This window comes from Peromyscus leucopus, chromosome 9 (genome assembly GCF_004664715.2).
Source record: "Peromyscus leucopus breed LL Stock chromosome 9, UCI_PerLeu_2.1, whole genome shotgun sequence".
Classification (NCBI taxonomy): Eukaryota; Metazoa; Chordata; class Mammalia; order Rodentia; family Cricetidae; genus Peromyscus; species Peromyscus leucopus.
This window is the reverse complement of record NC_051070.1, coordinates 64044047-64059489: the sequence shown is the minus strand read 5'-3', so window position 1 is coordinate 64059489 and position 15443 is coordinate 64044047. Positions and strand designations below refer to the sequence as shown.

The 15443-nt window shown below is 38.9% G+C and overlaps 1 protein-coding gene across 5 annotated transcripts in view; it reads left to right on the top strand.

Annotated features, from left to right (window-relative positions):
- The window catches only part of Cab39l (calcium binding protein 39 like), a 120501-nt gene that overhangs the window by 50116 nt on the left and 54942 nt on the right, over positions 1 to 15443 (top strand). For 3 of the 5 annotated variants that reach the window (XM_028870379.1, XM_037208495.1, XM_028870382.2), the window contains 2 exons: positions 8983 to 9124; positions 11671 to 11835. In XM_028870379.1, coding sequence (XP_028726212.1) covers positions 9014 to 9124; positions 11671 to 11835 — 276 coding nt within the window. In that variant the 5' untranslated portion in view covers positions 8983 to 9013. The remainder of the gene's footprint in view (positions 1 to 8982; positions 9125 to 11670; positions 11836 to 15443) is intronic. The other 2 variants (XM_037208496.1, XM_037208497.1) reach the window with 1 other exon arrangement.

The following is a 15443-nucleotide window of genomic DNA, read 5'->3' as shown; positions in this document are numbered from 1 at the left end:
CTTTCCCAAAGTGTCCAAAAAAGTATAGGGGCTTAATAGTACACATTTTCCATTATAAGAAGGAGATGGCCGGAAGGGAATTGATTGAATTATGAAATGTGAACAAAGCAAAATAGGACTGAATCATCCTAACTGACAGGAGACTGACTGTGGCACATCTAGATGGCAGTCCTGGGTGAGTGGACTCGGTGAGGAGAGGAGGCCAGGGTATGTGTTAAATACCTTGAATACATGAAACATTTTGAAGTGAGAAGTCAGATGTCAACTCAAAGGGATTATCTAGTTCATATGTATACTAGAAACAATATGAAGAAATGTGGCCTACTTTAAAAATCCAGATTAACTCTGTCCAAGTTTATCTATCCAATTCAGTTAGATTGGTCCTGAATTTTTCTTTAAAGTGTTCATACACAAAATATACATAAAATATGAAAGTTAGCCGTGCCATTGACCCATTTAGTGAGACAATGAATAGTTGTAGGCTACATTTACCTGGGATCTCCCTTTCGTCTTTCCATTCCAGAATAATTTTAAAGTAGTGATTTTGAGTTGTCCTAAGTGGCATATAATAGATTCTTAATTAATATTTATTATATTTATTAACTAAATGAATAGGTTTGGAGACTTTGCTGTATGCATGTGCATACATATTGCCACTTAGAGAAACTAGCCCATTTCCTTTAGAAGGAAAAAAATCTATTATAACCATATTGACATGCATATTACTTATAGTCATATGCACTCTTCCATTGCTAATTAAAAATAATTGTTTAAGCAGAAATCTTTACTGTCTATAAGTGAAAAAACATACTTTCTAACTTGGTGACTTAAGTTTCCAGCAGAGACTCAGAACATTTCTTCCAACTTTGGAAAGACAAAGGATTATATTAATATATCAGTCAGAAAAATTAAATCTACTGTGGGTGTAGTATATTGAGTAAGAAGTTAGCTTCAGCTGAATCACTTTTATGTCTGTACTCTGGTAATATTTTTATAGACTGACAGTAGACAAGTGCAGAGCTTACTGATGTTTTGAAGTAATTGTTTTCACAGGATAAACCTATAAACCAGACTAATGTCAAGAATGGAATCTAACCAAAATTCATATTTCCTAAGTGTGTGTGTGTGTGTGTGTGCTCCTGTGCCATGGCATGACAGTGAAGGTCAGAGAATAACGTAAGGTTATTGGTGCTTTCCTTGTACCACATGGGTTTTAGAGATTGACTCAGGTCATCAGGTTCAGCAGCAAGCAATTTTATCCTGAGCTATGTCAGCAGCCTTGATTATTCTGTTATAAAAAAAAAAACCCATTTGGGGACCTCAGTGAGCTTGAATGCTGTCATTATAGCTACTGGTTTGGGAGAATGCTGATCTAACTACAAATCGCTACTATAAATTGAGATTGTGAAACTCTAATATAAAATATCACTCATTAATAGTCATTCATAGTTAATAAATGTAGACCATTTCTCTCCTGTAAATGGCTGAAACTGTCAGCAGAAACGTTACTGTGGACCTAATGAAATTCCTGGCTTTTCTTGGAACAGTAGTAAGTTCCTAAACTCACAATAAATATGTTAGTAGTTTTATGTCTTTCTAACCTCGTATATTAATTCTGTTTTTAAATTTATGTAACATAGTGCACTGGAAATAAAGCATAGTTATTAAAGACATGTGTCTCTCTTATAAAAGAGTTTTTATTCTCATGTAAGTCAGACAAAGGTACCTAGATGAATGAGAATTCATGAGACATTTCTCACAAGTTCTGTTTCTGTAAATTATTCAATTTTAGAAAATATCTCCCCCCTGTAGACACTGTGAACAAAATAAACCATATAAAAACTAAGCAAGCCAGGCCTGGTGGAGCACACCTGTAATCCTAGCACTAAGAGGTCAGAGAAAGGATGTCATTCAAATTGATTTGAACCTCTAGAGCAGTGGTTCTCAACCTGTGGGTTGTGATCTCTTTGAGGGTCAAACAACCCTTTTATAAGGGTTGCCTAACTAAGACCATCAGCAAACAAAGCTATTTACATTACAGTTCGAAACAGTAGCTAAATTACAGTTATGAAGTAACAACGAAAATAATTTTATGATTGGGGGGTCACCACAACATGATGAACTGTGTTAAAGAGTCATAGCATTAGGAAGGTTGAGAACCACTGCTCTAGAGTAAAGAATTATCTGTGAAATTATTTTTTATATTTTATTGGTAGTCTGCTGATTTCCATTTAAGTCTGTCAAAGTACAAAATTCATTTGTGGTTTCTAATAACATTGGGATGCATATTTAAAAGTTGAACTAAGGTTAGAAGGTGCCATGGCATGTCTAACTATAGTGATGCATTTTGTAATTTATCTGTGACAGCAATTTTCAGTTTTTATTTTGGTAGGGGTATCTTTGTACACAGCACATAGAGAACTTTTAGGTGCACTTTTCAGTTTAAAATTCATATCTAATCAAATTTACCCATTTTAAAAGAACAATTTAATCAGCGCTGTATACTCAAGATAGAACTTCTTGTCATTGAGTTTAAAAATACATCTTTATAAGCCTAGTCATTTGCTATTGATGTATTTTTATTGCATTTATTTCTGTCTGTGGTCCTTTGGGAATACAGATAAAAGAATGTCAACCCTTGGAACTTTCTGAATGTTTTTGAATGTGGTGGTTGGTGGGTATATTGAGGGTGTTTAAGAAAGGTGCATTTGGAAGACTGAGTTGTAGCTCAGTGGAAAGGGATTGAGAGGCCAGGACTCCATTGCCAGCACTGCAAAAGCTTCAAAGTGGTAACTTGCATTTTTTGGGGGCTGTGGATGTAGTGTAATAGTACAGCACTTGTCTAGCATACAAAAGACCTCACACTTAGTTCCCACGCACATGAACACACAAGTACATGCACATGCACATGCTTTAACTTACAAGCTGTGGGAATCTTGGAAATGGTCTCAACTTGCTCACTGTCAGTTGAAAAATAAAGGTTAAAAAAAAAAAGGTTAAATCTGAGTTGAGGTTTTTAAGTAAGGAGTTGGCAGTGAGGACATACAGATAGATGCCTCTGTGCTTGTTCAAGTCCTGAAATTCCCTTTACTGCAGAGATAGGTTTACCACACACTTCAGAATCCTCTGGAGCCCTTGACTTGAGAATTGTTATTGAACAGCACAGTTGGAAGCGAGGGAAAAAGGTCTAGAAATGTTCACTAGCCGCCCAAGACAGACACTTAGACCCCTTTGAAATATTTGAAGTAGTAAGATAGCAGTGAGGACATGCAGTGCCTCGTGCACCCCCTTTCCAAGCACACCTCTCCATTTAAGTTGCTCCAATGACGGACCTTGGGCCATCTTTAGTGGCCCTTACACACAAGTTAGGAGTACTGCCAAAATCTGCTCCTCAACCTCCCTGCCTGTGTTCGCTGGGCGCAGAGCTAAATGATCTTTTGGCTTTCTCTCTAGAACCTGAGCCAAGTACCACTCTTCATGAAACTTCATAGCCAAAGAAATTATATTTGATTAATGGCTTGAAAAGAGAGGGAGGGTCAGAATTCCGCAGTGTGAACTCTAAAACACAAAGGCTGTTTGGTAATGTTAAGTACCATATGAGAGATGGTTCCATGATGAATGCATTTGCCTTTCATTAGTTTGTGCTATCCAGAGGTTACTACTATTGACTGTATGAGCGGGGGCGGGGCAGGTACACATGCACACATCTGTTTGGAAACCAAGGGACAGCTTGAGGTATACAAGAAGGCTGTCAACCTTATTGAAACAGATCTCTCACTTGGAGCTGGGGACTCACAGTTTAGACTAGATTGGCTGGCCAGCAAGCCCTGAGATCTGCTTATCTCTACTTTCCCAATGTTCAAGTTTCAAGCGCATACCACCTTACCCAGCTTTTAGGTCGGTTCTAGAGACTGAATGTGTTTCCCCATGCTAGTACAACAAACACTTTGCAAATGGAGCCAAACTATTAGCTTTTTAAAATTATTTTTATTACGCATAGGCTCTGTGGGCTTGTATTTCTGTTTGGGTTACATAGTTGCAGTTGTGCCCTGTAATGTGGACATGACAATGCTTCCAACATTAAATCTCCATTCTGTTTCACATTGTTTAGAAACATCGTCATAGTCATAAATGATGTTTCATCAAATTTAAGAAGCTCTTGATGGTAAAGAACCTGACTAACTTATCTGTTACTAAAAGAGGGAGTGGATTCTGACCAGTTAGTGTGAAGCACTATCTACCAAGAGACACCTAGTTTTTGGAGGTGTTAGTATTTAGGAAACTTTTTTTTTCCAGTTGGAAAAGCTGCAACTTTCATTACTAGTATATATGGTGGTTATATCATAATTTATTTCCTTTTTTATTTTTGAGACATTTAGACTCTCCTTGGGTTTTTCAGTGTTGTAATAAATATTGTGATAAACCTGTTCTATATAAATTTGAATATAAAGGTGGGATAATAAGGCTCGTATTTTAATTATCTTGGGTTGTCTGCAGTGAGTTTACTCCTAAGTCAGAGGTTGTATCTAACATTCTAGAACCGTAAGGCCCAGTTATTGTGCAACTTGAACTCTCACCAGTTGGAAATGGAAGAGCCTGTTGCATTGCGCCACCATTCAGTTAGTTTGTCAGCATAGTAACAAGGGCGTCATCGTTAGCCTGCTGTGGTGCTGCACCCCTGTAATGCTGGGGCCTAGAAGACAGGGAATCACAAAAGAATCACAAGTTCAAGGCCATCCTCAGCTACATAGCCAGTATCAGGCCAGCCTAGACTACATAAGACAGTGTCTCAAACAAAATAAAACAACAAAATCAAAACTCACTTCATTGTTTAATGGGGAAAATAATTTTTCACTTTGAGCTTTCAGTTTTAAATTAAAGAGAATGGTTAAATGTTTACTGTGTTAACTATATTTCCTCTGTGTTTTTCTATGTGTTATTTCTCTGGATTTTTTTCTTCTCAAAGAGATTTTTCAGTTTTCAGTGTTTAATTTACAGGGTCTTACTGTGAAGCTCAGGCTGCCCTTGAACTCATGACCCTCCTCAACCTGTACCTTGGTCTTCATCCTGGCTGAGGTCTTCCTTTGGAGTGATGCTAACCAATTCTCTTTAGAATTCCTAGCACAGAATTCTCTTTTTTTCCTGAAGTTTTAATTATGTATAGAAAATTAAATTTTTTTTGTATTTGTAGTATATTTATAATAACATTGACTTTCCAGTCTCTTTGTTTGAGTTATTTGTTTGTTTGTTTTGCTGCTCTGGGAATAGTAGAACTCTGAGCCTCCAGTGGCTAAGCAAGCACTCTGTGGCTAAGCCGTACCCCGGGCATTCTTTGAGATTTATTTTATTGCCTGTAAAATGTTGGAGATGTATCTGTAATAACAGTTGTTTCTGATGTTTCCCCATTTATCTGTGTGTTTTCTGATGCCACTGTTACAGTAGTTCATTGCACTTTTCATTTCATTTCCCTTGCTAATCTTTTTATATTTTGTTACTGGCTGTGGGGAAAGCACAGTGATAGGAAGCAGGCTTAGTATACTCAAGGCCCTAGTTTCAGTTTACATTTGCAAAAATATAAAAAGCCAAATATGTTGTCCTTGCTTACCTGTTAATCATTAATCAGTTCAGTTAGGGGTGTTTTTTTAACCTGTGATTGGCACTATATCAAACCGTGAATTTTAGGAATCACTGATATTTTAATACTACTTAGACTTTCTAGTCAAGCAGTGAAGCCACTGCTCTAGAGAAACCGTGGCACATGTGTGCAGGCAGACAGGCAAAGGAATATGTGATACGGTAATGTTTGCAATCGTCAATAGTCAAGAACAGTAAGAGCCTGAAGGACCAATCAGAACACTGGGGCATAGTTATACATTAAGATGCTCCACAAGCAGCCAGAGAGCTTGCTCTGTTTCACCTCTTCCAAGAGAGATGGCTAGGAAGCTTTCTACATTTTTAAAAATAGTTTATTTAGGGGTTGGATTACGCAGCAATTAAAAGCATGTACTTCTCTTGTAGAGGACTGAAGTTCTATTCCCAGCCTCCATGATGCTTGGCTAACGTAACAGAGGTCTGTAAGTCCAGCTTCAGGAGGTTTTAATGCCTCTGGCTTCCACAAGCACTTCTCATATGCACATACCTACATGTAGACCCACATGCATACACATAATTAAAAGTGATGAAAGTTTTAAAAAATTATTTAAATTATTATTTATCTAGCCATTTTATTTAGAGCATTAAAACTTTATAATTTGTTATATTAAATAAAATATTATAGTAAAATAACTATTTTTTAATTAGAATATATTATATTATTTCGTTTAGCTTAAAATATCAACACGGGAAAGTGCAATTGAAGAATTTTATTTTCAAATATAGACTACATTATTATTACTCTTAGTCACCTTATGGTATTAGATCTGAAAATCGATTCCTTCTGTCTGTCTGAAATTCTCAATCAGCAACTACTCATTCCCTCTCTTCTCAGTTGTCCAGCCTCTGGCAACCATCATGGTACTCTCAATTTTTATGAGTTCGGTTGTTTTAGAATACTTGTCTTTCTATGCTTGGCTTGTTTCAGTAATGACCCATCTGTGCTGTCACAGGTCACATGACCCTCTCTCCTTCAGAGTTTTGCTGTTGTTGTTTTATTTGTTTTGTGGTGTATGTGTGTGTGTGCCACAGTGGGTTATGTGGAGGTCAGAGGACAGCTTGTGGAATTGGTTTTCACTTTCTACCTTTACGTAGGTTCTAGGGATTGAACTCGGGATCTCAGCTTACATAGCAAGTGCTTTACCACCTCATTGGCCTGACTTCCTCTGTTTCTAAGGTTGAATAGCATTCTGTGGTGCCTGTCTTTTGGTTTTTTGAGACAGGTTTTCTCTGTGTAGTTTGGCACCTTTCCTGGAACTCGCTTTGTAGACCAGGCTGGCCTCAAACTCACAGAGATGGTGCTGGTGGCACACGCCTTTAATCCCAGGAGGTAGAGGCTGGTGCCTGTCTTTATTCATCCATTCATAGACATTATGTGTGTTAACTGTGTGTGTTAACCGTGGGAGTAATGCTGGGTGATCATGGATGCAGATACTCCTTCACACATTGAGTTTAGTCCCTTTGGATATGCCTCTTGAAGTATAAAAACATTGACCAACTAGTTGGTGGGTCTACCAGTAATTTTTTGAAGACCTCCACACCATTGCTTGTCCTAGCTATACCAATGAACATCTCCACCACAAGCACACAAGAGCCCCCTTTTGTCCATGTTCTCACTGACTCTTGTTGTCTCTCATCTTCTTGTATTTTAATTGCCTTATGTCAGTCTGTTGGAGACCTGATTGTGGAGCCTGGTGTAGTGCCTGTCCTGGCACTGCTCAGGTGGTCATCCCACCCTTGCATGGGATGGGGTGTGGCACAGGCAGACAGAACAGGGATGAATAGCTACTGTGCATTTGTTTCCTCATCTTGGATTCAGTTCTTTCTGCTTCTATCACTGTTTCTCTTCTTCTCTTGGTGATTTCTGGGGTGGTTTTCTTTTTAACTTTCAAATTCTTTTTTATTGTTACTCCCATACAAATGAATTATAATTGTAGATTCACAACCTCCCACTTGTCCAGCTAACTATAGAAAGGCTTCATTTCAGGAACCAGTTCTCATTTTTAGCATTAATTTTGTTGAGCTATTTGTGGGCTTGATTCCATTTAGTCTTTTCAGCATTATGTTTGTAGACATATATAATCTGTGTATATAGAAATTGTGTGTTACCTAGAGATTTAATTGGGAGGCTATAAACTTACCTCCCCAGAGCCATGCTAATTTTCTCATGGTTCTGTGGGAATGGATGGGGCTGACCAGTCTGAGAAGTTTTTTGCATTGCAGTTGTTTTTGAAAGGCCATTCTGTTGGAATGTGCTTTGAAAGAGGATTATTTGCTTCTTTTAAAAGCCACAAGACAAACTTGAGTTTATCCCTTATCATTAATCTTGACTAGAAAAGTCCTTTAAGTGATAGTTTAAATATTTTTTCTTCATATATATTTTGCTATTGTGATTCTGTTCCTTGTTTCCTTTTGTTGTGGCTGACTTTCTCCACTACCCTCTCTACTGTTATATTTTATGGGATAACATTACTTTCTTCATATTGCTATAAAGTACCCACATAAATATAGTGATATATATGCACATTTAGTATCTCTTGTCATCACTTTAGGTTTAAAAACGTTACCATTATCATTATTTAACCTGTCCTGGCTTACTTTAAGAGTCTTTTTATTTTAAAATAGAAAAATGATAGTCAAGAATATTAACTTCTGAATCTAGTCCATTCATCAAGACTAGGTAGGAACTCAAGTATTGTTTTCCCAGTACTGGGAGTAGAATGGAGGGGTCTTGTATGTGGGAGACCTGCTCCTACTTTTTCCCCCAGGGTACTCTTGAGTAGGGAGAAGTAAGAAATATATAGATAGAAATATAGAGGAGAGAGACAGATAGAAACACAGGATAGCTCAGGAGGGCCTGGGTCAAAACCCACCAGCCCCCTCTGTCTCTTCTAAAGGGCTATTTATAGAAATGCCAAGGGGTGGAGCAAAAGACCTCCCCCTAGCACAGCCAAGTGCAGACCCTTCCAAATACCTGGAAACCATGCACTTGGTCAGTCCATCCTCTTCTGCAGCCCTGCTGGGTAAAGCAAGCTTAGATCTCCCACACTTGTACATGCTAGGCAACTGAGCCACATGCTAGCCTAAACTTGTATTTATGTAGCAAATGATTCCGAATCACAGTTGGCTCATTTTTAAGTGTGAGTAGATGAACTAGTTGGTGAACATGTCAAGCAGTACACAGAGAGTAATATCAGCAGCCAAGTATGTACCATGGGAAAGGTACCCAGGCTGAGAGTGGATGGGGCTGGCCAATCTAGGAGAAATGGACATGCTAGGAGCTAAGAGTTAGCATGCTTTAACTTGGCTTGTTTTTGTTTGTTTGTTTAGCATTCCATATTGGAAGAAGTGATTCTTAAACATGAAAAAAATGCCTTTGTTTAGTAAATCACACAAAAATCCAGCAGAAATTGTGAAAATCTTGAAAGACAACCTGGCCATTTTGGAAAAGCAAGACAAAAAGACAGACAAGGTATGATTCAAAGCAAAACCATTATTAAAATGTGTGTATTTCAAGGCCAAGCCCATGTAAAAGCTTAATGAAGAACTAAGTGTGGTCCTTGTTCATTCTTTTGAAGGAATTTTAAGTCCTACATAGTTGGTTCTCTCTGCAATAAATAGATTCAAGATGACCTGCTATAAAATAAAAGTCCATAGGATCATAGTGTGTTTCTGTCTCAGTATATGATAAAACCTTAAACTTTCTAAGGAATTAGAGAAATATATCTTGTTCTAATTTTGATATTCTTTGAGATATTGAGCCAAAGTTTGGTTCAAATAGAAACTAAAATCAACCTTCAGAAAGTATGTATAAATTTAAATGACAAACAACAGAAATAAAAAATCCTCCTAGTTTTCATTATTAATTGGGAAATGGCCAATTAAGCCCACAACACATTCCCATTCGCAGCAATGCTGATGAAGATTAAGAGCAGGACCACTTCTGCTCACTCCAAGTGACAGCGCACACACGTCTGGACTTTGGAGACCTAGTCAGTAATAGCTGATGAGCAGGAAATATGCACTGCTAAGATCCTACAGTCCCACTGATGGTACCTGGACACATTCTCTGCGCATGTTTTTAAATGTGCCTACTCTACCAGGCTTTCTCTTTTGGGCCACCAACCATCTCCCAAATTGTGACATGGAAACTTAATATTAGTTTGGAATGCTCAGCCTAGCTTAGGCTCACTTCTGACTAGCTCTTTTAACTTAAATTAACCTGTTTCTCTTTATCTATCTTCTGCCTCAGGGCTTTTCACCTTTCTTCCTTCTGTATGTCTTACTTTCACTGCTTCTCGCTGGCTGGCTTGTGGCTGCCCAGCTTCTGGCCCAGGGCATATCTCTCATTCTCTCTTCTCCTTTTCTCCCTTTCTCTCGAGCCTGGATTTCTCCTGTTTATTCCCTCTGCCCGCCAGCCCTGCCTATCCATACTCTTCTGCCTAGCTATTGGCTGTTCAGCCCTTTATTAGATCAATCAGGTGCCTTAGGCAGGCACGGTGAAACAAATGCAACACATCTTTACACGATTAAACAAATGCAGCATAAACAAAAGTAACACATCTTTGCCTAGTTCAAATAGTATTCCACAGCAGCGCACCAGGAGAACTGTGTGAGAACGTACACTGTATCATAGTTCACAGCTTCTCGGTGAGAACAGCCCCCAAATTCACAACCAGGAAGGACGCTGCAGCACAACCACCCATCCACGAGTGGAGGAGTCGAGCTGTGGCACGCAGCGAGGAGCCCCGCCACTGGAAAGCTGAGGGAAAGGAGTGAGGGGAAGGGGCACAGCCTGTTGGGAACATGTGACACAGCTTGTAGCTGGGATGGGAAAGGAAAGGGGAAAAAGATCGTGTGGTCCGTCCCACAATCCCATTCGAAAGCAAATTCCCAGTGACTAGGAGAGACCGCCCCTTAGGCCCTGCCGCCACCAGGATTGCCACACTGAACGCATGGACCTGTGGGGAACATATAAGGTCCAAGTTACTGTCATTCATGAGATACATACAGATAAAAAGGTGCACAAGGTGACGAGGTGCTGGAAATATGGTTTCCTGACTTGGCTTCTTTATAATTCTTCTTAGGCCTATAATAAGCTAAAGAATTGAGACTGCCTTTTAAGAGGTAGTGCCGTGCTGACATCGTTAATCCTTTTCTTCTCATTGTGAGGACTGTGATACTGCAATGTAAAATCAACCAAAATAGACTTTTTAAAAAGAGACTCACAAATTGTTAACTAAATTAGTCTTTCTTTTGTCAACTGTACCAGTTTAATGAGAGTTTTTGAGATAGAATTCTCATACCATATAATTTCTCAACTCTTGAGTTTTTACAACTCACAAGACTGTGCAACCATCACCACTATTTAATTTGAAAACATTTCCATCATTCCGAAAAGAAACCCACACTCATTAGTAGTCATTCCTCACATCCCACTCCACTAACTACAGTCTGCTCTATGGATTTGCTTATTATTCGTCAACTGGAGTAAATTGCTCTTATTTACAAATACAAAAAATGTGATTGTGTAGGAGAAATAAGTATGTCGAAAGTTTATGAGTTTTGACAACTTGAGATTTTATGCCGGGACTGTTGGCAGATCAAGAGAGTAGGGATCCATCAAAAAACTATAGCAAAAGACTTAAAGACTTGTAGCAGTTGGAAAGTCCTCCAAACACTCTATTTAATTTTCAAGTACCTAATTAGACTATGAATATTGTTTGAGACTTCAATTATATTGTCTAATAAGAAGTATTAGGGACCTTTTCACATAAATTTTAGTAACATTTTTAAGGTTAAAAAAAAAACCCAATACCTTCTAATGTTTTTATGTTGCTGCTGTTGTTTATTTGTAGCCAGAAAATGATCTTGGTTATAAATAGTCAAGGCCCAAGAAGTGTGTGTGTGTGTGTGTGTGTGTGTGTGTGGTTGGGGGGGCAGGTGGGGATCTGTTTGCTTCCTTAAAACCTAAAATCCGTATTCTTTCTAACTGTTGACATGCTTTCTGGTCACTAGGCTTCAGAAGAGGTGTCGAAATCTCTGCAGGCCATGAAGGAGATTCTGTGTGGTACAAACGACAAGGAGCCCCCTCCAGAAGCAGTGGCTCAGCTGGCCCAGGAGCTCTATGCCAGCGGGCTGCTGGTGACACTGATCGCCGATCTGCAGCTGATCGACTTTGAGGTGAGGCTCTCTGCAAAACTGTCCCTCCTGCTTCTTGAGAGTAAATACTGAGCATCCGCATTTGACTTAGAACAACTGATGTCCCTCCTGGTTCTCAGCAGTAAATAAGTCCACACTTGACTCAAAACAATGTTTTATGTCCACATATGATATTAAACAGCTTTCATAAAACCTTTACAATCAGGTTCATTTTACAGGCAAAAAGGTATACTGTATGTAGTTAAGTTTTCTGCAGCTGGGTTAATGACCACTGTTGACAAGAGGTAACAATTACTTGTGTACAACTCATTCTTAGAACTACCTTTATGGCAAATACTTCATTATTCAACCCATTTTAAATTATATTCATTTATTGGTGTGCATGTGTTTTTGCAGGTAGTTGTGTGTCCTAGTCCACCTGTCAGAGGACAACTCTTCAGAGTGGGTTCTCCTGCCACCTTGTGGGAGAGGTCAAGTTCAGGACATCAGGCACCGGAACTTCCTTTACTCATTCAGCCATCTCACTGGCCCTGTTCATCCTATGTTACAGATAACCCAAGAGTCTAGACTTTAGGTCATTTTTCCAAACCATGGAGTTACTAAGCTGTATCTGCAAGTCAAGGACAGTATTATCAAGCCTGTTCTCCTTAAAATACTATACCAAACCAATAATTTGTTAAATGCCAGTATGGTAGTATGTTTTGACATCATTTTGAAAGCAATTTAACCAAATTTACCTAAGCAATTAGATAAAATAAAAGCAGTGAATATACTATAAGTATTTTATTGTTATATATTATTATTTATTGTATACCTTACAGAATAGTGAATTATGTGAATTTTTGTAGGAAGGTTTGTATATTCACTCTTTAGATGGTAGTCATCCTATTTTTCTATTTCTTGCTTTCTTTCTACCAGTATACTTGGTAGTATCAGGTTAAATGTTTGTTTCTCATTGATTTTTGGTTTTTTGAGACAGAGTTTCTCTGTGTAGTTTTGGTGCCTGTCCTGGATCTTGCTCTGTAGACCAGGCTGGCCTTGAACTCACAGAGATCTGCCTGGCTCTGTCTCCCTCGTGCTGGGATTAAAGGCATGCACCACTGCCGCCCGGCTCTCATTGATTTTTATAGACAGAAGATATGCAGATTTTTTTTAAAGCAAATTGCTTTTAGCTTTATTCACAGACAGGTAGGCGGAAATTAATTACAGTGATTCAGCTGACAGAAGGTCAGGGTTCTAGGGATCTGTGAAAAACCAGCCCACAGCGTCTTGGACAGATAAGATGGATAGAAAAAGTACAGACAAGACTGGTGGGATTGTAAAATCAGGCTGTGCTTGAGAAGGGCCTCAGAGGACCTAACTCATTCTTTCTTTCAGATACACCTGTCTGTCTTTTTCTCTCCCTTATTCTGTTTCTCCAACTGACGTTTTCTGGCCCATAGTCTCTTTTGTTCCTTGGGCTTGGCTTGTTAAATCTCTGCCTCCACTTAATTCCCATTTCCTTTTCAAACTGGCTGTGCATGGAATCAAAGCATATTTTCACTATGTTCATATCCTTAAATGATCTTTTTTGTAGTTTAAAATTAGATATCATGAACATAGTAGAAGCTTGGCATAGTGGAAAACACTTGCAGGTGTCTAGAGTCCATTCTCTGCTTTTGATAGTACAACCAGTAAATTAACTCTTTTAGCCCAAATCTTCTCATCTCTATAGGGCAATGCAAGAATTTACAACACTTCTGTCAGTATTAAACTATGTAAAAGACATGCACACATATGTTATGTTATATTAAAAAATATAAATGCAAATGTATAAAAATGTCAGAGTAGTTTCAGTTCCTCTCCAACTAAAGTGAAATGCAAACTGAATTTATTATAACCATTGAAGTTTTTATTATTATTATTAGTGGTGGTAGTGGTGTGTGTGTGTTTGCCGGTGAACACATAACATAGATCACGTGTGCAGGATAGAGGACATCTTTCAGGAGTTGGCTAACTATTCCTACCAGGGATACAACCTAATTTGTCGGCTTGAGTGGCAAGCACTTTTGCCTACTGAGATATTTAGCAGGCCCATTTTTATTTGTTTTGGATATAATTGGACAGTGACAGTGAATAAGAGAAAGAGTCCCCATTCTTGGATTATAATTATATGTCTGTCTCTCTTATTGCTTTGTATATTCCCTGAGTAGCCACATTGTAAGCTATTGTTACCATTGATCTGCCTGAATTAGGTAAGAGAGAAGCCTTCTCTTATGTCCCACTGTATCTTATAGTGGGCTGTTGAAAGAACTATGCCCAAGGGTGATTATGCTTTGAATACCCGGGGGAAATGGAACATTCGGTGCAGTAATATAAACAGGTTCAAAGTGCTAAGAGTGGGACAGGAAGAATAAAAGCTCTGAACAGCACCAATAAACATGCCAGTGAGAAAAGGGAATTTCACGAGGGCCCCACCTCTAGACAAGGAAGTATAACCAGCTAATTAATGTCTGCTGAGAGAGAGTGGCCTAATCTGTCTATCTAGTCAGTTCTAGGCCACCTGAGCTACATAGTGAGACATTGTCTGAAAAAAAAAGCAAAAAACCAGATTGTCATTATAAAGGTCATTATTGTGATAAAAAAATAACAAACAGTGCTTTACCTTATATATTCTTGTGGTAAAGCACAATACCTAGAACATAGTTGCTAATGAACTGGATACTTGGTACATGCAGCTGTCCTCCCCTGACCCCTACTAAGTAAGTATTTCTTGCCTGAATGAATGGATGAAAAACACTTAAATTGAGGACAGTAGCTCTTTAGCGTCCCATCAACTGCACACAGTGCCGTGAGGATGGAGGCAGTCTCACCAGCCTCCTAGCCTGCTTATAGAAATGTGCTGCTGCACATCTCTCTGGACTGCAGGCGAGACCCAGCAGCTCGTAGGCAACACTTTTCCTTCTTGAGACCAGAGTATCCATTCAAGCTAATGACTGCTTGATAAAATTCTTCCTGGTTTCAAAACTTATTCTAACCACACAGAAGCCCTAACCGTTGTTTCTCAGTCAATAGGTAGCATTCAGAAGCCCTTCTGTTTTGAAAGTACCTTGGGTACTAGGACTGTGTTTTATACAGCTGAGCTACTGCTAAGCAAAGCTCTGAGGCACCTGGAGGTGGTTTTTTTTTTTGTTTTTTTTTTTTTTTTTTGCGCACTCCTTCCAGTGTTATATAGCACTTTGAGATGCTGTTCTGTTCCTGCCCTTGTTCATATTCCTCCCAGCAGCCCTCTGAAAATGGGGCTAATCTTATGGGTGGGTGGGTTGGTTGGATGGATGGATGGATGCAGGGATGCAGGGATGCAGGCTAGAGTAAAAGAAGGTACACTAGCCCAGCACAATGTTGCACACCCATAACCTCAGCATTCAGAGAGGAGGCTGGGATGAGAGGATCAGATGTTCTAGGATAACTGGGGCTACTTAGAAAACTCTGTCAAAAAAGAAAGGTGAGACATCAATAAGCCATTTTTCTCAAGGAATTAATAAATTATTTAGTAGACAATCCAGGCTCTTTGAATGTTGATCATAGCATTTCCCAAAGTGAACATCTTTCACCATGTATCTTTGAAGAGCACAGCAGTCATCTGACTA